The 24408-nt window shown below is 49.4% G+C and overlaps 1 protein-coding gene across 1 annotated transcript in view; it reads left to right on the plus strand.

The window, feature by feature from the left end:
- Nucleotides 1-3610: 3610 nt before the first annotated feature.
- The window catches only part of cntn2 (contactin 2), a 146757-nt gene continuing 125959 nt past the window's right edge, over nt 3611-24408 (plus strand). The window contains exon 1 of the mRNA XM_070859477.1: nt 3611-3707. Within this exon, the coding sequence (XP_070715578.1) occupies nt 3653-3707 (55 nt within the window). The 5' untranslated portion in view covers nt 3611-3652. The remainder of the gene's footprint in view (nt 3708-24408) is intronic.

Raw genomic sequence — 24408 nt, forward strand, 5'->3', positions numbered from 1 at the left:
CCAATTGTAATTAGAGGAGATAGGTGTTATATATGCAGACTATAGATATACTCTCTGTGTAGTCACTGTCTAGTTGCATAAGATGGAGACTTGTTTACCTGATGTACTCTCAATAAGGCTTACACTGTATATATACTATGCTGGCACCACTAGAGGGTGCAACTGGTGGAGACCGGGATTTCCTGCCCTGGTGGCAGGGGCTGTATAAAAGGGGAGCCACCATGCAGCTGCCTCACCCTGGAGTTAAGAATAAAGGACCCAAGGTCACTACAGTTTGAGTACAACACATTGCCTCGTGGAATCATTCATAGGTACATTACAGACATAATGGGAGGAGTGAGTGGTGGTTTCTCAGCCCCCAGCACTTACGTTGCAGGATCACGTTCAGTCAGCATCATGGCAGGGCTGCAATCTATTATTTTTATGGAGCTATGGTGCCATTCTTTCCAAGCGTGTGTCAATCCTTTACCTGAAGCAGTGCAGCCAGCAGAGGAAGAACTGCATTTGGCTGCACTCCAGTAATATAAATATGTCCTTTACTGAACCTCTAGTCTCATTTCTCAGGGCATTTAGTGGCTCTGATTCATTTTATAGACTCACAGAATCGTAGAAATTTACGGCACGGAAGGAGGCCATTTCGGCCCATCGTGTCCGCACCGGCCGACAAAGAGCTATCCAGCCTAATCCCACTTTCCAGCTCTAGGTCCGTAGCCCTGTAGGTTACGGCATTTCAAGTGCATATCCAAGCACTTTTTAAATGTGGTGAGGGTTTCTGCCTCTACCACCCTTTCAGGCCGTGAGTTCCAGACCCCCACCACCCTCTGGGTGAAAACATTTCTCCTCAACTCCCCTCTAAACCTTCTAACAGCTAAAATTCTCCAGTCTTGGCAACATTCTCGTAAATCTCCTCTGTATCCTCTCTGGTGCAGTTTTCCTTCACTTCTGCAGGTTTCTTCTCCAAGCACACATGGTTCCTGCATACTCACAACACCCACATGATGCATGTCAGAGTACAGAAGGGCGCTAGATCGGTTTACTGCAAGCCACGTTCCGTACCATACGCACTCAAGGAGAAGGTTGAGCAAGAACACAAAAGACTAGAGAACATTATCTCTAAGATAGCTCTATGTAATTGGGCCCACCCCCATTGTCGTTGTACCCGAGGTCAGATAAGATAAGGTTGTGTGGTGATTATTAAGTACAGATTGGACACCTCTAGTCCGGCACCCTCGGGACCTGACCAGTGCCGGAACAGAGAATTTTCTGAACCATGGGAGGTCACTCTTACCTGTCGACAGCACGCAGGTTCTTGTGCGCGTGTGTGTGTGTCTGTGTGTGTGTGTGTGCGTCTGTGTGTGTGTGTGTGCGTCTGTGTGTGTGTGTGTGTCTGTGTGTGTGTGCGTCTGTGTGTGTGTGCGTCTGTGTGTGTGTGTGCGTCTGTGTGTGTGTGTGCGTCTGTGTGTGTGTGTGCGTCTGTGTGTGTGTGTGCGTCTGTGTGTGTGTGTGCGTCTGTGTGTGTGTGCGTCTGTGTCTGTGTGTGTGTGTGCGGGCAGCCTGTGGGCGGCTCCCTCAGCACTTGCGCGCACACTCACTGACTGACAGCAGCTCCAGCCAATCGCTGAACACAATCACTGGCTGACAGCCGATCCAGCCAATCGCTGAACACCATCATCATCATAGGCAGTCCCTCTGAATCTAGGAAGACTTGCTTCCACTCTTAAAATGAGTCCTTAGGTGGCTGAACAGTCCAATATGAGAACCACAGGTGGGACAGACAGTCGTTGAGGGTAAGGGAGGGTGGGACAGGTTTGCCGCACGCTCTCTCCGCTGCCGGCGCTTGATTTCTGCATGCTCTCGGCGACGAGACTCGAGGTGCTCAGCGCCCTCCCAGATGCACTTCCTCCACTTAGGGCAGTCTTTGGCCAGTCCTGCTGAACACACTCACTGACTGACAGCCGCTCCAGCCAATCGCTGAACACACTCACTGACTGACAGCCGCTCCAGCCAATCGCTGAACACACTCACTGATTGTGACAGCCACTCCAGCCAATCAAAACTTTAAAAGAATATATAAACCCTCTTTTCCCTCGGGCTCAACTAATGCCGAACGACGAATGTTTCTGGACCAGAGAGTCCCGGACCAGAGAGGTCCTACCTGTAAACCAGGTTCTCGAGGGTAATCTACCCAATACATTGAAAAATGTAGAAGATTTGTTCACAATGCTGCCGGGTTCCAGATTGAAACTATCTTGAGTGTGTGTACTTTAGTTTCCCGTCCAAGCACACATAGCCCGTGCGCACTCACATACGAATTATCGGAACACACACACATGCACCCTTCAGCTGTGTCTTTCTAATGCAGTGCAGCGGCGAGCTATTACAGACATCCTATCGATGGGGACACTCGATTAGCGGAAACCACCATACAGCTACCTAATATTCTGATAGATACTGGATATGATTGTCTGGTACCAGCAGCACTGATTCAGCAGCTGGAAGCGCTCGAGAGAGAGAGAGAGCGAAGTGGCGTATAGCTAATGATCACCTCAATTGATTTTGTATAACTTTCCCGCTGATTTGATGGGAGAGGAAAGAATCTCTCCAGTCGCTATGAGTCGGTGCGATCCGTGACACAGCAGGAAAGTTGCCTTCATTTGCTGTTTCTGGTGAAGTTGTACTAGAGAATGCAGCTAACAATCTGGTTGCAAATGGCGATCAGACGATGGCATAGCAAACCCAGTGGCACTCACCTGGTACAACTGCGGAAGAAGAAATAAAGACTTGCATTCTCAAAAGCGCTTTACAACCAATGAAGTACTTCTGCAGTGTCGACACAGTTGTAATGTAGGAAACGCGGCAGTCAATTTGTGCACAGTAAGCACCAATGTGATAATGACCAGATAATCTGTTTTCGTTACATTGATTGAAGGATAAATATTGGCCAGGACACCGGGGATAACTCCCCTGCGTCTCTTCGAAATAGTGCCGTGGGACCCTTTACATCCACCTGGGAGAGCAGAAGGGGCCTCGATATAACGTCTCATCCGAAAGACGGCACACCTCCAGCAGTGCAGCACTCCCTCAGCACTGCACTGGAAGTATCAGCCTAGATTTAAGTGCTCAAGGTCTCTGGAGTGGGACTTGAACCCACAACCGTCTGACTCCGAGGTGAGCGTGCTGCCCACTGAGCCAGCGGCTGAGTTTATGGCAGTGATCGTATCGGCAAACGGCTAAAGCAGGAGACCGGGAATACCCGCTAAACAACAGGCATCCCTAGCCAGCAGCCGTAGCAAATCCCAGCAAGTTCACCTTTGCATTGCAGCCGCTTGTCCAACACCCCTGTCTCTGGAGCTAGCAGCAGTGACCTAAGCATCAGTGTAAACCAGAAACAGCATTCGTCCTGCAATAATAAATTGTGCTTCTCCCACACAGTGCAGTGTATCCCCACAGTTAGAAGTGGTTGCTTAGAGAATGAAAAAGTTGCCATGCAAAGGTGATTCAAATCTGCGTAGCGCACGGTAACGTAATCTTTTTTAAATGTGAATCGATGGTATTTGTTTTGCAGGTGAGCGGTGAGATTCCGAGGGAAATTATCAGCAGGACATTTCTCTCGCAGTCCCCGGTCCCACGCACGGTGTGAGTGGTCTGCAGGATGAGGCTGTCGATCGGTCCCGCCTTTGTGCTTTCGGTCACAAGCTGGCTAACAGGTAAGCTCTCCTTATACGCCAACCAAGAGAAGGTAGTTCCCAGTGCTCAGTCAGCAAGAGAAATCTCTTGAGTGCAGGGGATGTATTTGAGCCGGTGAACAACCTGGAACATAGGAATACAACACGAGAAGGCCATTCGGCCCCTCGAGCCTGCTCCACCACCATTCGTGTAGGGTCATCATCATAGGCAGTCCCTCGGAATCGAGGAAGACTTGCTTCCACTCTAAAAATGAGTCCTTAGGTGGCTGAGCCGTCCAATATAAGAACCACAGTCCCTGTCACAGGTGGGACAGATAGTCGTTGAGGGAAAGGGTGGGTGGGGAGTCTGGTTTGCCACACACTCTTTCCACTGCCTGCGCTTGATTTCTGCATGCTCTCGGCGACGAGACTCGAGGTGCTCAGCGCCCTCCCGGATGCACGTCCTCCACTCAGGGCGGTCTTTGGCCAGGGACTCCCAGATGTCGGTGGGGATGTTGCACTTTATCAGGGAGGCTTTGAGGGTGTCCTTGTAATGTTTCCTCTGCCCACCCTTGGCTGGTTTGCCGTGAAGGAGTTCCAAGCAGAGCGCTTGCTTTGGGAGTCTCGTGTCAGCCATGCGGACAATGTGGCCTGCCCAGCGGAGCTGGTCGAGTGTGGTCAGTGCTTCAATACTGGGGATGTTGGCCTGGTCGAGTATGGTAATGTTGGCTAATGTCGTGTAGGGTCGAAAAGTGGTTATGTTACTGGGCGGGGAAGCCAGGGACTGGACTAATGATCTGGTGACGTGAATTCAAATCCCACCTGGGAATTTAAATTCAGTTAATTAAAAGCTGCTATTAGTAATGGTGACCATGAAACTACCGGATTGTCGGGGGAAAAACCATAACTGGTTCACTGGTGTCCTTTAGAGAAGGAAATCTGGCATCCTAGACTTGCCTATATGTGACTCCAGACCCACAGCAATGTGACTGATCCTTAACTGCCCTCTGAAATAGCCCAGCGAGACACTCAGTACCAAACCGCTACAACATAGTCAGCACTGTGGGAGCACCTTCACCACACGGACTGCAGCGGTTCAAGAAGGAGGTTCACCACCACCTTCTCAAGGGGCAATTAGGGATGGGCAATAAATGCCGGCCTGGCCAGCGACGCCCACATCCTGTGAACAAATAAAAATATTTTACAACTTCAATTAGATGATGGCTGATCTGCATTTAGCGTTAGGCTAACTCAACTCCATTTGTCCACCTTTGCTCCATAGCCCTTGATACACTTACCTTACAATACATAACACCAATCTCTCCAGACTCTTCAGTAGGCCATTCAGCACCTTGAGTCTGTTTGACGTCAATTATATTTGAATGGCATTGAGGTACAACTCAATCATGATATAATTGAATGGCAGAACAGGTTCAAGGGGCTGAATGGCCTCCTCCTGCTCCATGGTCACTGTTTCCTGATTCAGGACCAGTTACTTTTTTTTAATAAACCTGAATTCAAATTCTCATATTGCCATGGTGAGATTTGAACTCCCGTTCTCTGGATTATTAGTCCGAGCCTGTCACCGTCATCATCATCATCATAGGCAGTACCTCGGAATCGAGGAAGACTTGCTTCCACTCCCAAAGTGAGTTCTTTGGTGGCTGAACAGTCCAAAACCAAAGCCACAGACCCTGTTACAGGTGGGACAGACATTCGTCGAGGGAAGGGGTGGGTGGGGCTGGTGTGTCGTGCGCTCCTTCCGCTGCCTGCGCTTGACCTCTTCACGCTCTTTGCGTCAAGGCTCGAAGAGTTCAACGCCCTCCCGGATGCACTTTCTCCACCTCGGGCCATCTTCAGCCAGGTGTCAGTGGTGATGTCGCACTTCACCAGGGAGGCTTTGAGGGTGTCCTTGTAACGTTTCCGCTGCCCACCTTTGGTTCGTTTACCATGAAGGAGCTCCACATAAAGCATTTGCTTAGGGAGTCTCGTATCTGGCATGCGAACTATGTGGCCTGCCCAGCGAAGCTGAACGAGTGTGGTCAGTGCCTTCAATACTGGGGATGTTAGCCTGGACGAGGACACTGATGTTGGTGCGCCTGTCCTCCCAGGGGATTTGCAGGATGTAGTTGAGTAACGTAACCACTACACTACCATACTCCTGGCTTGATGCTCTCGAGGGCAGCATTGAATCAATGGGCCCATGTAGGAGCTCCCTTGTACAACATGCCAGGAATTATCAGCCCCTTTGTCATTGTCCATTGAATCATCCCAGACAGTAATCCAAATGATCCATGTTATGCAATTGTTATCAATAGTTGTCAATAGCCATGATCTTGTTGAGTGGCGGAGCAGGCTCGAGGGGCTAGCTGGCCTACTCCTGTTTCTAATTCTTATGTTCTATGTTCTTATGTTACACTTATTTTTTTATCTGAGTTCCCACGGCTTTTTCACAGAAGTTAGGGCAGACAATCAGGAGAACCTCTGTGGAAAGTCATACCGAAGGTGTTTCCTCCGTATCCGAAGCATGTCACAAGTCCAATCAGATCCAATCAGAGAGTTGTTGATGCCGGTTCATTGGATATATTCAAGAGGGAGTTAGATATGGCCCTTACGGCTAAAGGGATCAAGGGGGTATGGAGAGAAAGCAGGAAAGGGGCACTAAGGTGAATGATCAGCCATGATCTTATTGAATGGTGGTGCAGGCTCGAAGGGCCGAATGGCCTACTCCTGCACCTATTTTCTATGTTTCTAGATCCGTGCAGGATATCTGGCATCACCAATTCCACAAGCTGTGGGAGGACCACCCTCAGTACTTTGCAAGCAACATTTAACAACGAGATGTGATTATTGCTACAGCCCTCCCCTTTCTTTACCCAGCTCTGAAACAAGAGGGAAAGAGAAGAAAGATCTTGCGTTGTATTGCCCCTTTCGTGGCGTCAGCACATCCCAAAGGGCTTCAGAGCGAATGAAAACTGAGATGAGGAGGAATTTCTTCTCTGTGGAATTCGCTGCCTCAGAGAGCAGTGGAAGCCGGGACATTGAATAGGTTTAAGACAGAGATAGACAGTTTCTTAACCGATAAGGGAATAAATGGTTATGGGGAGTGGGCAGGGAAGTGGACCCGAGTCCATGATCAGATCAGCCATGATCGTATTAAATGGCGGAGCAGGCTCGAGGGGCTGTATGGCCGACTCCTGCTCCTATTTCTTACATTCTTAAGTACTTTTGATGTGCTGTCACTGTTGTCAGTATCAGCCGTGGCTCAGTGGGCAGCACCCTCGCCACTGAGTCAGAAGGTTGTGGATTCAAGTCCCACTCCTTAGACTTGAGCACAATAAATCTAGGCTGACACTCCCAGTGCAGTGCTGAGGGAGTGCTGCACTGTCGGAGGTACCGCCTTTCAGATGAGATGTTAAACCGAGGCCCTGTCTACCCTCTCAAGTGGAGGCAAAACATCCCATGGTGCTATTTCAAAAAAACGCAGGGGAGTTATCCCTGGCCAATATTTATCCCTCAATCAACATAGCAAAAACAGATTATCTGGTCATTATCACATTGCTGTTTATGGGAGCTTGCTGTGTGCAAATTGGCTGCCGCATTTCCCACATTACAACCGAGACTGCACTCCAAAAGTACTTAATTGGTTGTAAAGCACTTTGAGACATCTGGTGGTCGTGAAAGGCGCTATATAAATGCAAGTCTTTCTTTCTATTGTAGGACAATTAGAATATTATTGAGTGTATCGGAGAGTTTCGCATCCTGTTAGCTGCACGTTAAGGTTTTCACTAGTACTGGCTCCAAATCATGATCTCAGTACATCCAAAAGCGCTTTACCGCCAATGAAGTACTTGTGAAGGGTAATCACTGTTGTAATGTGGGAAACACAGGCAGCCAATATGCGCACAGCAAGCTCCCACAAACAGCAATGGGATAATGACCGGATCATCTGTTATGTTGATTGAGAGATAAATATTGGCCAGGACACCGGGGATATCTCCCGCTGCTCTTATTCAAAATAGAATGTGATAATGTGATAATGACCAGATAATTCACCTGAGAGCGCAGACAGGCTCTCGGTTTAACCGACAGATGGCACCGCCGACAGTGTAGCATACTCTCGGTGCTGCACTGAAGTATCGGCCTGGATTATCTATTCGAATCTCTGGTGTTGGGCTTGAGCGTATTGTCCTTTCTCCCCGAGCTGGCACTGTTCAGTGATCTGAGAGGGATCAGTCTACAATTGGAGAGACAGAACCTGAACAAAAGCAGTCGTACTCTCCGTCTGCAGCCTCGCATTCTGATTGGTGCAGAGATTTTAATGGCATTTCCTTCGATGTTTTCCTAAATCAATGTGTTTGTACAACAGCCCTGTCACTAATCGTCCCACTTTATCTTCCCAGACAAGGAACCTTCGCCTTGTCTGAAACAGTATAGATTCCGATTGATCTGTTAAGAGCAGCATTTAGCCTTTATTAAATCATCTGTTTCTTCCGAATGGGGGAGCTTTGTGCCACATCTCCAACTCGTGGACCTGGAACCATACTTGAGGACAACCCTGAAAATGGTGAATTTCATCGAGGTTCAAATCTTTGCATTCCCTCGAACTAATCAAGCAACAGGACGCAGCAAGACACAAGTCAGGAGTGTGATGGAATACTCTCCACTTGCCTGGATGAGTGCAGCTTCAATAACACTCGACACCATCCAGGACAAAGCAGCCCCGCTTGACTGACACCCCATCCACCACCTTAAACACTCACTCCCTCCACCACCGGCGCACCGTGGCTGCAGTGTGCACCATCTACAAGATGCACTGCAGCAACTCGCCAAGGCTTCTTCGGCAGCACCTCCCAAACCCGCGACCTCTACCGCCTAGAAGGACAAGGGCAGCAGGCGCATGGGAACACCACCACCTCCACGTTCCTCCTCCAAGTCACACACCATCCCGACTTGGAAATATATCGGCCGTTCCTTCATCGTCGCTGGGTCAAAATCCTGGAACTCCCTCCCTAACAGCACTGTGGGAGCACCTTCACCACACGGACTGCAGCGGTTCAAGAAGGCTTCTCAAGGGGCAATTTGGGATGGGCAATAAATGCCGGCCTTGCCAGCGACGCATACATCCCAGGAATGAATAATAATGTTAGTACCTCCCCACGCCTGTACTCGGGCCTTCCTGTCTCGCTAAACAGCAGGGTGCCAACCTCACTTCTCTGCATCATAATAAAGGTGGGCCATTGATTCCTCTTCTTTACCGCTGGTGATAGTGATCAAACTGCAATTTACGGACCAAATATGTTTGAATTTAGGAATCACTTCATAATGTCGGCACCAATGAACTTGCATCGAGTCTGCAACACAGAAACAGGCCATTCGGCCCCACTGGACCATGCCGGTGTTTATGCTCCACACGAGACTCCTCCCACCCCTCTTCATCTCACCCCATCAACATAACCTTCGATTCCTTTCTCCCTCATGTGTTTATCCAGCTTCCCCTTAAATGCATCAATGCTATTCACATCAACCACTCCCTGTGGCAGCGAGCTCCACATTCTCACCAACCTCTGGGTGAAGACATTTCTCCCGAATTCCCTCCTGGATTATTAGTGACTCTTGTATTTATGGCTCCTCAGTTCTGGTTGAGCCCACAAGTGGAAACATCTTGTCTTCATCTACCCTATCAAACCTTTTCAGAATGTTAAAGACCTCCATTAGACCACCCCTCGGCCTTCTCTTTTGTAGAGCTTGTTCAATCTTTCCTGATCGATATTGATAAGTCCTTACTATACAGTATAAATGCACACGAGGCCCATGCTTGAGAGAGGGTCAGTCTGTGACCTGTCCTTTATTCCTTAGCACTCTAGTGATGGAAGTGGGTGGAGCTTCCCCTTTTATACCTGAAGGTCCAGGTTAAGAGTGTCTCCCACAAGTTCACCACCTAGTGGTCAGTGTTCTCACAGTGTGCAACTTAGGTCAGATTATACATGGGTTACAATGCTGGTTGAATACATGACAGATATAACCTCTCAGTTTTGGTACAATTTTTTGAAAATTCGCTCCTAAGATGTGGGCGTCGCTGTCAAGGCTGGCATTTATTGCCCATCCCTAATTGCCCCTTGAGAATGAGCCGCCGCCTTGAACCGCTGCAGTCCGTGTGGTGAAGGTGCTCCCACAGTGCTGTTAGGGAGGGAGTGCCAGGATTTTGACCCAGCAACCGTGAAGGAACGGTCGATATATTTCCAAGTCGGGATGGTGTGTGACTTGGAGGGGAAATTGGAGGTGGTGGCTGTTACATTTTCGGTACGACCTCAAAAACACACAGGCTTGCAATGGGTGGATCTATATATATTGCAATGGTGTTCCCATGCACCTGCTGCCCTTGTCCTTCGAGGCGGTGGAGGTCGCGGGTTTGGGAAGTGCAGCCGCAGAAGCCTTGGCGAGTTGCTGCAGTGCCTATTATAGATGATGCACACTGCAGCTCTGGTGGTTTTAACTCGATGAACAAACACACAAGGATTGGAAACGTTGATTGATAGTGTGCTTGAGGTGCAAAAGTAAATTTGGCAAGAAAAAACGATCGCTGACTGAGGCCCTGGCCCTGTTGTAAGTATTGCACTGTCGGTCTTCATTCACTTGATGAATGCAATGTGGGTTTCTTTTGTCAGCTAAATTCAGACCATACAGAAAGTTGAGTTCTGCTCCGAGCCCATTTAATCTTTGTCCAAAGGGCATGACAACAACGTTTAGAGCTATTGACTGATTCTGGGACTTACCAGCTCTCAGCATTTGCTGAAATTGAGGGCAAAAAAATAACCAACTAAGCACAAAGATGATCCATCAATCAGATGAATGTTTCCATGATTATTGATGTTCATCCTCGTGCCCACGTTTATCTCCCCCTCCGCTCCTAGCTCCCATTGCTCCTCCCCCAACAGCGCTCACTCCTGCCAGGGTTTGGTCCCACGGACTGTGGCATCTTCCTTGTGAAGCTCATCACCATCATCATACACGGTCCCTCGAAACGAGGATAACTTGCTTCCGCACCAAAAAAGGATGAGCTCGCAGATGTGTTTCAATGAAGGAAATATTCCAGGTCCTGAACTACAGCCTGAAGGGTGGAAGATGCCTGTGGTGACCGTTGAACACCAACCACCACACGGGGCTTGACAGAGCGAGGTCTTGGTCCAGTGGCAAGGGTTAACCAGGACAACTGGAGACCTGCTCTGCTGCACGGAACTAGTGCGCACACATATCGCAGTGTGGGCTGGGCCCGTGCTGCCCCTGGGCCCCTGGCCCCGAGCCCCAAACTCACGCCTCTCCTGGGCCCCGATCAAGTCCCTCCACAGTCTCTCGCCGCTCCTTCGCCCCGACCTCGCCGCTCCTGCTGTACCTGCCCACGCTCCAATCAGCGACCTGGACCTTGATGACATCACTCTTCGCTGCCGTCGCCCTCCTGCACCGGCTCGCCCTGCTCCCTGGAGTGGTACTTCTCCGCGCTGCTCCTATATATATTAATATAGCGCCTTTAACGTAGTAAAACATCCCAATGAACTGCGCAGGAACTTTATCAAACAAAATTTGACACCAAACCACGTAAGGAGATATTAGGACAGGAAGCTTGGCCAAAGTGGTAGGTTTTAAGCGACGTCTTAAAGGAGGAGAGAGAGGTAGAGAGGCAGAGAGGTTTAGGGAGGGCGTTCCGGAGTTTAAGGCTTCGGCAGTTGAAGGCACAGCCACCAATGGTTGAGCAATTAAAATCAGGGATGCTCAGGAGGGCAGAATTTGAGGAGCATAGACATCTCGGGGGGGGTTGTGGGGCTGGAGGAGATTGGAGATAGGGAGGGGCGAGGCCATGGAGGGATTTGAAAACAAGAATTTTAAAATTGAGGCGTTGTTTAACCGGGAGTTAGTGTAGGTCAGCGAGCACAAGAGTGATGGGTGAGCGGGACTTGGTGCGAGTTAGGACATGGGCAGCCGAGTTTTGGGTCACCTCTAGTTTACGTCGGGTAGAATGTGGGAGGCCGGCCAGGAGTGCGTTGGAACAGTCAAGTCTAGAGGTAACAAATGCACGGATGAGTAACAACTTCCGCCATTAATCCACAGTAAGTTACAGTGAAGTAATGTAATAGCGTGAATCAAATGTTCCAAAAAACACCACTCTAAACCACTGGGGCCTGATGCAATCCATATTCATTTTCCAAAGGGAAACATTTATTCTTTTGAAACTGCAGGAAAGGTCTCCACAGTGTCTTACATTAGCTCAGTGCAAGATGTGACTGTGAAGATAGGTGAGGCATGTTTGGTTGTGTGGCATTGTCACTTAGAAACATAGAAACATAGAAAATAGGTGTAGGAGTAGGCCATTCGGCCCTTCTAGCCTGCACCGCCATTCAATGAGTTCATGGCTGAACATGCAACTTCAGTAGCCCATTCCTGCTTTCTCGCCATACCCCTTGATCCCCCTAGTAGTAAGGACTTCATCTAACTCCTTTTTAAATATATTTAGTGAATTGGCCTCAACAACTTTCTGTGGTAGAGAATTCCACAGGTTCACCACTCTCTGGGTGAAGAAGTTTCTCCTCATCTCGGTCCTAAATGGCTTACCCCTTATCCTTAGACTGTGACCCCTGGTTCTGGACTTCCCCAACATTGGGAACATTCTTCCTGCATCTAACCTGTCTAACCCCGTCAGAATTTTAAACGTTTCTATGAGGTGCCCTCTCATTCTTCTGAACTCCAGTGAATACAAGCCCAGTTGATCCACTGTGATCCACTGTGGGAACACTGTGTGTCTCTCTCTCTCTATTGCCTTACCCACTGCATCACTTTAAACCATGAAACCCATCAAACACTAGACGTGTGGAGGAGTGGATGTGAGTGGGATTTTTGTGAATGTTTGCAGATTTTTAGAAATGGCTGCAGTTTCTGTGCGTACCTTGCTTCTCGGTATCCTCCGCCGAGGAATTCCGCACTCCCGTCACACAACATTCCCGCTAGGCCACGCGGCCGCACAGGGGGTCTGGAGATCCCGCGCAGGCCACTCACCAGCCTTCGAATGCAGGAAACCGTGCTTGCGCAGAAATTTAAAGGGACCACGCGCCAAAAAGAGAATTACAGGGAACATTGCTGTCACAACATGCCAAGGAATGATTTTTATATCGAGATAAAGGGGAGATGTAATTTGGACCCAAGTGTCCCATCAGGATACTGACCGGATGGGCTAGTCTGTCCTTTTACCGCATCCCCCCTGCCCCCCCCCACCCCCCTCACCGCAGCCTCCAATTTTATTATCCTTCGCCTTACCCGCGAGCAGGTTAAGTTCAATTCATCCCCAAGGAAATCACGAACCAGAGAATTTGCATTTATATAGCGCCTTTCGCATCATCTGGACGTTCCAAAGCACTTTGCAGCCAGCAGATTAATTTTGGGGCGTAGTCACTGTTGTAATGTGGGAAACGTGGCAGCCAATTTGTGCACAGCAAGCTCCCACAAACAGCAATGTGATAATGACCAGATAATCTGCTTTAGTGATATTGATTAAGGGATAAAAATTGGCCCCAGGACTCCGGGGATAACTCCCCTGCTCTTCTTCGAAATAGTGCCATGGGAATCTTTTACATCCACCTGAGAGGGCAGACGGGGCCTCGGTTTAATGTCTCATCCGAGAGCTGGAAAGTGGGATTAGGCTGGGTGGCTCTTTGTCGGCCGGCGCGGACACGATCGGCCGAAATGGTCTCCTCCCGTGCTGTAAATTGCTATGACTCTATGCTGCAACTGCGCATGCGTAACGACTTCCAGTGCGTTGGCAGCAGTCACTTCCTTTTATCCCGTCTAGCTATTTCAGATATGTGCATTAACCTTGCCTCGAAGGGTCCTTCAATACTCTTCACTTAGTTTAGCTTCAGGTTATAATTTACCCATTTCAATTGTCTACAAATTGCCATTTAAAAGTCCAGAACTGATTCCTAACGCTGTTCTTCATTTTCCGACTGAACTAAAATGGCCTCTAATGGTCTTTAATTTGGTTTTCTTTGTTTTCAATGAATTTCAGTTTTAGACTCAATGGCTATTCTTTGAATTGCATCCTCAACTGAGGCAGTGTCAGCTGTGGCTAAGTGGGCAGCTCACTTGCCTCTGAGTCAGTAGGTTGTGAGTTCAAGTCCCTCTCCAGTAACACGAGCACAAAAATCTCAGGTGACACTCCCAGTGCAGTGCTGAGGGAGAGCTGCACTGTCGGAGGTGCCATCTTTCGGATCAGACGTTAAACCGAGGCCCCATCTGCTCTCTCAGCTGCAAGGCAAAGATCCCATGGCACTATTTTGAAGAAGAGCAGGGGAGTTATCCCCGGTGTCCTGGGGCCAATATTTATCCCTCAATCAACATAACAAAAAAACAGATTATCTGGTCATTATCACATTGCTGTTTGTGGGAGCTTGCTGTGTGCAAATTGGCTGCCGCGTTTCCCACGTTATAACAGTGACTACACTCCAAAAGTACTTCATTGGCTGTAAAGTGCTTTGGGACGCCCGGTGGTCATGAAGGGAGCTATAGAAATCCAGGTCTTTCATTTTTGTTATCCTAGCCATTGTGGAATTCCCGACCATTATGTTGGTCTAATTAACGCATTTTTCATTCCTATCAAGGCTGAAGTTTAATGTTTTTCCCGTTATTTTCCTTTTGATGTGCCTTTGCAACATTTCAAATGTTAACTCCCTCCTAATTGCCTCCCTATTTCTACCTTTATAAAAGAAGGAATTTGCATTTATTTAGTGCCATTCACGACCTTATGACGTCTCACCTTGATGGTGGGGGCGGGGGAAGTCCAGAACAAGGGGGCATAACCTTGAAATTAGAGCCAGGCCGTTCAGGGGTGATGTGAGGAAGCACTTCTTCACACAAAGGGTGTGAAAATCTGGAACTCTCCCCCAAAAAGCTGTCGAGGCTGAGGGTCAATTGAAAACTTCAAAACTGAGATTGATACATTTTTGTTGGGCAAGGGTATTAAGAGTTAAGGAACCAAGGCAGGTGAATAGAGTTAAGATACAGATCGCCATGATCTAATTGAATGGCGGAACAGGCTCGAGGGGCTGAATGGCCTCCTCCTGTTCCGACGTCCAGAGCTCTACACAGCCAGTGAAGTGTTTTTGAAGTGGAGTCACTGTCGTAATGTATTACGGGGCTCCTCGCAGGTCGGGGCCTCGCTGTGGGCCGGGTCACCGCTCCTTTTATGGTCCCGACCTGCCGCAGATGGTTCCTCCGCAAGGTACAGCGCGAGCAGGTCCGGGAGGGCGACGGCAGTGCAGAGGGCGACTGGATCGGACGTCACCGAAATCCAGGTCGCTGATTGGAGCGTGGGCAGGTACAGCAGGAGCGGCGAGGTCGGGGCGAAGGAGCGGCGAGAGATTGCAGAGCGACGTGATCGGGGGGCCCAGGAGAGGCGCGAGTTCGGGGCCCAGAAGAGGCGAGGGCCCAGGGGGCAACACGGGCCCAGCCCACACTGCGATATGTGCGCACACTCGGTCCGTGCAGCAGAGCTGGTCTCCAGTCGTCTTGGGTAACCCTTGCCACTGGACCAAGACCTAGCTCTGCCAAGCCCGTGTGGTGGCTGGTGTGCAACGGTCACCCCATGTTAAAAAAATCCACCCACAGGCATCTTCCACCCTTCAACATGTAGTTCGGGACCTGGAATATTAGGTCCTTCATTGAAATACCTGTGAACTCATCCCTTTTTGATGGAAGCAAGTCATCCTCGCTCCGAGGGACTGCCTAAGAAGTAGTAATATCACGGGGAGAATTTTAGTTCGTTGGCACCCCTCGCTAAAGGGTTTGCAGCTCGTTCGCCGGCATTCGCGGCGCTCGGCAATCCCAGTGTGCCGTTACCGACGGCGCTGAGGAGTATCGTCCGGGAGCGCCGCGCCGGTGTGTAACGTTCCCCGGTATCGACACGGAGACGATATTCGGTTTGCGCTGCACCCGTAGCGCCCCCTAGCGACCCCGCCAGAGAAAGCGGGCCTGCAGAGCTCTCCTGGGGCGCGAAGGGAAGGAATGACTGCATGAAGTAAGTGGGAGTGATGGATTTTTTTTTTTTGCCATTCGACTTTATTTGGGGCGAGTAATGTATCGGGAATGTTTTTTGTGTTTTTTGTTCCGATTCTTTTTTTTCCCCAGTGCCTCTCTCGGAGCACTACGAAGCCGGCTCTTTAGCACGGGATATTCGGTTGCTCACCCGGCTTAGCGCCCTGAGAGAGGTGTGGAACGTTTCCCTTAGCGCTCCGCCCCACTCTCAGGGCGCAAAACACTGAATTTTGTGGCTCCCGTCACTAACCATTTTCCGGCGCTAAATTTAGCGACCGCCCAACGTTAACTCCTTAAGAACCCTCCAACCAAATTGCTAGCCCCATGTGCCATACCTGGGTCATAAATTCCTGAAAATCAGGTGGCAGTGTGACACAAGGCCCAAGAATTAGGCCAGGACCCTGATCCTCTGGTCCTGTTCGCTGCTAAGAGTATCTGGAAGGCTTCTGTGGTGCTGACTCTCTTGTGTGTCCAAGATACAATGCCGCATGTTAAAGCCGTGCGTGCAGGGGAGGGCCCCAAGTATCGGAGTTCAGGTCCTGGGATGTGACAGACGACCGATATGCTGGGTGAAAGCAGTATGTGACTGGCCTAGACTGGAATCTCTGCCCCACCCAAATTTCAGCCAGCCTGGAGGTTCATAAGAACATAAGAAATAGGAGCAGGAGTAGGCCATACGGCCCCTCGAGCCTGCTCCGCCATTTAATACGATCATGACTGATCTGATCATGGACTCGGGTCCACTTCCCTGCCCGCTCCCCAGATCCCCTTATTCCCTTATCGGTTAAGGAACTGTCTATCTCAGTCCTAAATTTATTCAATGTCCCGGCTTCCACAGCTCTCTGAGGCAGCGAATTCCACAGATTTACAACCCTCTGAGAGAAGAAATTCCTCCTCATCAGTTTTAAATGGACGGCGCCTTATTCTAAGATCATGCCCCCTTGTTCTAGTCTGCCCCATCAGTGGAAACATCCTCTCTGCATCCACCTTGTCAAGCCCCCTCATAATCTTACACGTTTTGAGATGATCACCTCTCATTCTTCTGAATTCCAGTGAGTATAGGCCCAACCTACTCAACCTTTCCTCATAAGTCAACTCCCTCATCTCCGGAATAATCCGCTTCCTTATAGTGAAGACCGATGGGGACAAAAAAATTGGCAAGTTAGTTGCTGCTGGCACCTGCCCCTCCCAGAGTGGTGTGAATTCACTGTATTTCCATCCCCTTTTCCCCCAACTATGGTAGACACCCACAGTAGCGCAAATGCCGGCCATCGATGTTCAAATAGGGAAACCTTCACCGGACCCAGATACGGGGGGGGGGGGCGGGGGGCGAGGGGGTGGGGTCGATGGAGGAGCTCCCCAGTGAGCTAATTCCAGCAACGGTTGAGGTCAAAGCCCTCTGAACATTTTGGCTGCTGGAACAAAGTGAATGAGGAAATGATCCTCTGGAAAGCTGGACTCCTCCCTTGTTTCTCCTCTGCCGTAGCTGGATGATTGTTAGTCCACATGATTAATGTTTGAGCCTTTTTATTGGTATCCTTAATCTTGAAACAACACCTCCTGAAGCATCCTCTCCTCCACTCCAGGAGATATTTATTATAACAGCCCATAATTACTTTCTTTTCTTTACTATCCTTGACCTCAATAGACGTTGCCACAGTTACCTCTTCTATTTATTTTTAGGTCCTCTACTTGTTTTGTGTTGTTATCCCTTGTGTGGGCTCTGTGCCCAGTTACCTTAAGCTCTTAGTCCGTGTCCCAGATGTCTCTCATTCCAATTGCATCTAAACCCATTTTTCGAAGACCACAAATATGCTCCCAGTATTGGTATAAATTGTTCATCTCTCTCTCTCTCTCTTATTAATTCTTCTTTCTCTTTATTACCCTTTGATTTTCTTCAACAATGTCAACTGTGCCTTCCATGTCAGCCGCAGCTCAATGGGCCTCTGAGTCAGAAGGTTGTGGGTACCTAGGCCCACTGCAGAGACTTGAGCACAAAAATCTAGGCTGACACTCCAGTGCGGTACAGCAGGAGTGCTGCACTGTCGGAGGTGCCGTCTTTCAGATGAGACGTTAAATTCAAGGCCCCGTCTGCTCTCTCAGGTGGACATAAAAGATCCCATGGCACTATTTCGAAGTAAACCAGGGGAGTTATCCCTGGTGTCCTGGCCAATATTTATCCCTCAATCAACATCAACTAAAACAGATTGTCTGGTCGTTGTCATAGTGCTGTTGTGGGAGCTTGCTGTGCCCAAATTGGCTGCCGCGTTTCCCACATTGCAACAGTGACTACACTCCAAAAGTACGACGTTGACTGTAAAGCGCTTTGGGACGTCCCGTGGTTGTGAACGATGCTATAAAAATGCAAGTCTTTCTTCCTTTTATACACCTATACTATTGACTTTCAATTATTTCCCATGAATTCCCTGTTAGTGTCACTGTACCCTTCCCCTGACTCCTTATCCAAGCATAACATTTGGAACTGGTTAGGTCGTCTTGCCTGCTGTTCCTGGCTGGTTGATAAGCTCCACCAGGACTCCAATTATCTTCATCCCAACACTTTTTCACAGAAGCTATCTGGCTAACTGCATCTTTATGCTTGTAAGTCTACTCAGGAACACATGACCTTTACTAAACAACATAACTTTTTAATCCCTTCAGTTTTTAAACAAGGTGTTTAGAACTACTTATGGCACCTCTGTCTCTGCCTTATCTTTTCAAATCCCTCCTTGGCCTCGCCCCCTCCCTATCTCTGTAACCTCCTCCAGCCCTACAACCCTCCGAGATGTCTTCGCTCCTCCAATTCTGGCCTCTTACGAATCCCCGAATTCCATTGCTCCACCATTGGTGGCCGTGCCTTCAGCTGCCTGGGTCCCAAGCTCTGGAACTCCCTCCCTAAACCTCTCCGTCTCTCTACCTCTCTTTCCTCCTTTTAAGTCGCTTCTTAAAACCTACATCTTTCACCAAGCTTTTGGTCACCTGTCCTAATATCTTTTTGTGGCTCGGTGTCAAATTGTGTCTGATTACACTCCTATGAAGTGCAGTGAGACGTTTACCTATGTTAAAGGCGCTATATAAATGCAAGTTGTTATGTTACTAATTCCAATGTACCAGCCGTGCCTTACTCCTTGTTCTAACTCGTTCAACCTCTTCAATATTCCTAGCCTTTGGTCCCTGAACGATACATCACCTTCCCGTCGGCTGTGGACCAGTGGGGAGTACTCTCGCCTCTGAGTCAGAAGGTTGTGGGTTCAAATCCCACTCCAGGGACTTGAGTGCAAAAATCCAGGTTGACACTCCACTCCAGTGCAGTGCTGAGGGAGCGCTGCACTGTTGGAGGTGCCGTCTTTCAGATGAGATGTTAAACCGAGGCCCCGACTGCTCTCTCAGGTGGACGTAAAAGATCCCGCGGCACTATTTTGAAAAAGAGAAGGGAGTTATCCCCGGTGTCCTGGTCAATATTTATCCCTCAATCAACATAACAAAAAAACTGATTATCTGGTTATTACCACATTGCTGTTTGTGGGAGCTTGCTGTGCACAAATTAGCTGCCGCATTTCTTAGATTACAACAGTGATTACACTTCAAAAAAAAGTACATCATTGCCTGTAAGGCACTTTGGGATGTCTGGTGGTCAAGAAAGACGCTATATAAATGCAAGTCTCTTTACAATTGAAAGACGGTTTTCACATCGCACCTATTGAATCTCCGACAGCCATTATCTCCTACCTTGCACCACTGTGTACTCCTTTGTTCCCCAAAACTACATTGCCTTAAATATTCGCGTGCACAGCCCCCAGTTTTCCAGCAGAAAAGCGGCGACACCTCACGACCCGACGCGCAGTCTTCCCTCTTATTTTTTTTTCGTGCGTGGTCCCTTTAACTGGTCACACGGCGCATTCAAACTTTCTTCCGTGTAGACGCTGCGAGCATCCAGTGCGGGACCTCCGGTCCGCAGCACGGCCGCGCGGCTCGGAGGGAGCGTTGCTGATATGGCGTCCGGCGAGCGCGTGCTCGGCCTGCGCGCCCGGAAGTGCGGCGTGTACCAAATCGATTCCGTATGTGGGGAAAGAGTGGGACTTATTGGGAGTCACTTTTCGACGAGCCAGCACGGGCATGATGGGCCGAATGGCCTCTTTCTGTGCAGTTATGATTCCATGAATTGCCTGGTGCCCTGGCCCAGTGTCGCAGCAGTTCATCTCCATCCCCCCAACCCCAACCCCCCCAACCCCCCCACCCCGCACCCCACCCCGAGACTGGCAGGCTGCCTCTGGAGCCGCGACCACTGCCCGCTGCCCGCCGGTCATCACCATCATCATAGGCGGTCCCTCGTATCGAGGACGACTTGCTTCCGTGCCAAAAAAAGGGATGAAACACCTGTGAACTCAATGAGGGACCTAATATTCCAGGTCCCGAACTACATGTTGAAGGGTGGAAGATGCCTGTGCGTGGATTTTTTTAACGTGGGGTGGCCGTTGCACACCAGCCACCACACGGGTCTTGACAGAGCTAGGTCTTGGTCCAGTGGCAAGGGTTAACCAAGACGACTGGAGACCAGCTCTGCTGCACGGACCTAGTGCGCTCACATATCGCACAGTGTGGGCTGGGCCCGTGCTGCCCCAGGACCCCTGGCCCCGAACTCACGCCTCTCCTGGGCCCCGATCGCAACCCTCCACAGTCTCTCGCCGCTCCTGCTGTACCTGCCCACGCTCCAATCACCGGCCTGGACCTTGATGACGTCACTCTTCGCTGCTGTCGCCCTCCTGCACCAGCTCGCGCTGCTCTCTGAAGTCGTACAGCTCCACCCTGCACCCGGACCACCACACCTCTGCTCCTTTTATAGCCCCGACGTGCCGCTGGTGTTCTCACGCAGGTTGAGGCCTCCATGCGGGTAATATGCAACGGAGGACCAATTTCCGGCGGTTCTGCCACCAGCCTCTTTAAGAATTACAGTGGCCAAAATTCAGTGATCTCCAATTTCTAGGCCACTATCAGCCATACTTGTACCAATCCTGCTGTCCAATATAATATAGAATGTACAGCACAGAAACAGGCCATTCGGCCCAACTATCTATCCCGGTGTTTATGTTCCACACAAGCCTCCTCCCACTCCACTTCATCTCACCCTTTCAGCATATCCTTCTATTCCTTTCTCCCTCCTGTTTATCCCGATTCCCCTTGAATGTATCTATGCCATTCACCTCAACCACTCCCTGTGGCAGCGAGTTCCACATTCTCACTACTCTCTCTGGGTAAAGAAGTTTCTCCTGAATTCCACACCGAGTGATGTCCACAAATTTCGGACGCCCGCCAACCTAAGATGCGTTCGGCAAAAGTCGGTGTAATTTCCCAACGGGGTCCCTTACCTCCACTCATCTTCCACCCACCCACCTTGTGGGGGTGAATTTCCACAGGGGTTACTCCCCGCTGGCCCGCTGTAACTTCGGGAAAGGGGCGGCTGGAGCCCTTAGAAAACGGCACGAACACGCGTCGCGTCATCCTTCCAAGGCTCCCACAGCTCTCCCGCCAAAGTTACAGCACAAGCAGGAGAAACCTCGTGGAAATCCGCTCCCGAAATCTAGTCTGACACTACAGCCCGTGGTACTGGGGGGAGTGCAGCCTTGTTGGAGGGGCCATCCTTCAAAAAGAGGAATTTGAACCGAGGCCCCTATCTGCCGTGGGGGTGGGGTCTTAAAATTCCCATGGCCAAAAAAGAGCAAGGAATTGTTCCCGGTGTTTTGGCCAACATTCCTCCCTCCACCAACACCATCAAAAGAATAGATCAACTGGTCATTCATCTCTGCCTTAAAAGACATTCAATGACCCAGCCTCCACAGCTCTCTGGGGTAGAGAATTCCAAAGAATCACGACCTTCTGAGAGAAGAAATTCCTCCTCATCTCCGGTTAGAATGGGCGGTCCCTTATTCTGAAACTATGCCCCCTAGTTCTAGATACCCCCACAGGAGGAAACATCCTCTCAGCATCTACCCAGTCAAACCCCCTCAGAGTTTTATCCAATGAGTACAGGCCAAACCTGCTCAACCTTTCCTCATAAGACAACCCCTTCATCCCAGGAATCAACCTCGTGAACTGCCTCCAATGCAAGTATAGCCCTCCTTAAATAATGAGACCCAAACTATACACAGTACTACACTTGTAGCAGGACTTCCCTACTCTTATACTCCATCCCCCTTGCAATAAAGGCCAACATTCCTAATTACCTGCTGTACCTGCATGCTAACCTTTTGTGCTTTATGTACGCAGACCCCCAGATCCCTCTGTACTGCTGCATTTTGTAATCTTTCTCCATTTAAATAATATTTTGCGTTTCTATTTGTTATGTATGCAACCCTATGTAACCAGTATTATACCACCACCAGAGGGCGTAGCTGTTGGCGTCCCAAGGGATCCCAGCATCCCTTGGGAGCACTGTATATAAGCCGGCCTCCCATGCTGTACCAACACTCTGGAGTTATAATAAAGGAACTAAGGTCACACTTACTCACTTCTACAGTACTCAGTTACACCACTTTATTATGAACATAACACTATTCTTCTTACCAAAGTGGATAACCTCACATTTTCTCATTACTGTTAGTGGGATCTTGTTCGGAGCGCAATGACTTCCAGCTTTGCCTTGCATAAAAGCGTGCGCCCAACTTCAAAAGAAATTCATTGCACGTAAAGCGTCTGGAGATGTTTCTAAAGAAACTTGATGAGCGATTGATGAGCAAAGGCAACAACCCTTTCTGCCGCTCAGAGTGACTTGCAACAGAATGATGACCATTTGATACTCTCTGGGGTAAGGTAACCGTAATATCCGTTCCAGTTCAGCTCCGCGGGACATCTGACCGGCCATTTGCCGCCATTCATCCTTCCGTCCCGCGTGACTGCGACAAAGTTACAAGAATTCGATCCTCTGCCCTCGTCTCCAGAGTGTTGATAAGCGTAGTCAGCCGTCGTATATTCACTGAGCGGCGAAGGACGGGCCCCATTATGTTGGAATCTCGGTGGATCTGGTGTTCCGAGAGCCAACGAGACATCCGTCGGCTTGACATCTCATTGGTCTTGTTGGTATGTTTTCGGTGAAGTTCATTTCCTCAACTGCCGCTTTGCACTTGACTTTCCCCTTGAATGATGACATCTGCAAAGAATCAATAATTGGTCCCCAGCGGGATTATGTTGTGCTGGTTCAGGCGGCTTTAGTATTTAAGGCTTTTGTGCCGTCAGCGCTAACTCACCTTAGTTCCTTTTACTGAGAAACTCTTTATTTGACATAGAATCGTAGAATGGTTGCAGCACGGAAGGAGGCATTAATTCAGCCCGTCGAGCACGTGCCGGCTTTCTGCAAGAGCACCTCAGCTAGCCCCACTCCCCCGCTCTTTCCCCACGGCCCTGAACATTTTTTCCCCTCACAACACAGAAAAAGATTAAATGTGAATTAGTAACTCCGCCTAATCAAAAATAGCTTTCAACGTGTATGAATGTTACAGGTCTACAGCAGATGTTCTTTTGAGTTCAGCATCACCAGTCACCCCCATAAACAGACCTCACTCCTCCTTTACAGCTATAGCTCAGTGGGTAGCATACTCATCTCTGGGCTAAGGTTTGGCAGATGGAATACAATGTTGGAAAACGTGAGGTCATCCACCTTGGGGGGAAAAAAAAACAGTAAAAGGGAATATTATTTGAATGGGGAGAAATTACAACATGCTGCGGTGCAGAGGGACCTGGGGGTCCTTGTGCATGAAACTCCCAAAAGGTTAGTTTGCAGGTGCAGCAGGTAATCAGGAAGGCGAATGGAATGTTGGCCTTCATTGCGAGAGGGATGGAGTACAAAAGCAGGGAGGTCATGCTGCAACTGTACAGGGTATTGGTGAGGCCGCACCTGGAGTACTGCGTGCAGTTTTGGTCACCTTACTTCAGGAAGGATATAATAGCCTTGGAGGGGGTACAGAGACGATTCACTAGGCTGATTCCGGAGATGAGGGGGTTACCTTATGATGATAGATTGAGTAGACTGGGTCTTTACTCGTTGGAGTTCAGAAGGATGAGGGGTGATCTTATAGAAACATTTAAAATAATGAAAGGGATAGACAAGATAGAGGCAGAGAGGTTGTTTCCACTGGTCGGGGAGACTAGAACTAGGGGGCACAGCCTCAAAATATGGGGGAGCCAATTTAAAACCGAGTTAAGAGGGAATTTCTTCTCCCAGAGGGTTGTGAATCTGTGGAATTCTCTGCCCAAGGAAGCAGTTGAGGCGAGCTCATTGAATGTATTCAAATCACAGATAGATAGGTTTTTAACCAATAAGGGAATTAAGGGTTATGGGGAGCGGGCGGGTAAGTGGAGCTGAGTCCACGGCCAGATCAGTCATGATCTTGTTGAATGGCGGAGCAGGCTCGAGGGGCTAGATGGCCTACTCCTGTTCTTAATTCTTATGTTCTTATGTTAGAAGGTTGTGGGTTCAAGTCCCACTCCAGGGCCTAAAAAAAAAATCAATGTTGACACTCCAGTGCAGTGCTGAGGGAGTGCTGCAGTGTCAGAGGTGTCGTCTTTCAGATGGAGTCCCTGGCCAAAGACTGCCGAAAGTGGAGGAAGAGCATCCGGGAGGACGTTGAGCACCTCGAGTCTCGTCACCGAGGGCATGCAGAAATCAAGGGCA

The sequence above is a fragment of the Pristiophorus japonicus genome, chromosome 17 (assembly GCF_044704955.1).
Source record: "Pristiophorus japonicus isolate sPriJap1 chromosome 17, sPriJap1.hap1, whole genome shotgun sequence".
In the NCBI taxonomy this organism is placed as follows: Eukaryota; Metazoa; Chordata; class Chondrichthyes; family Pristiophoridae; genus Pristiophorus; species Pristiophorus japonicus.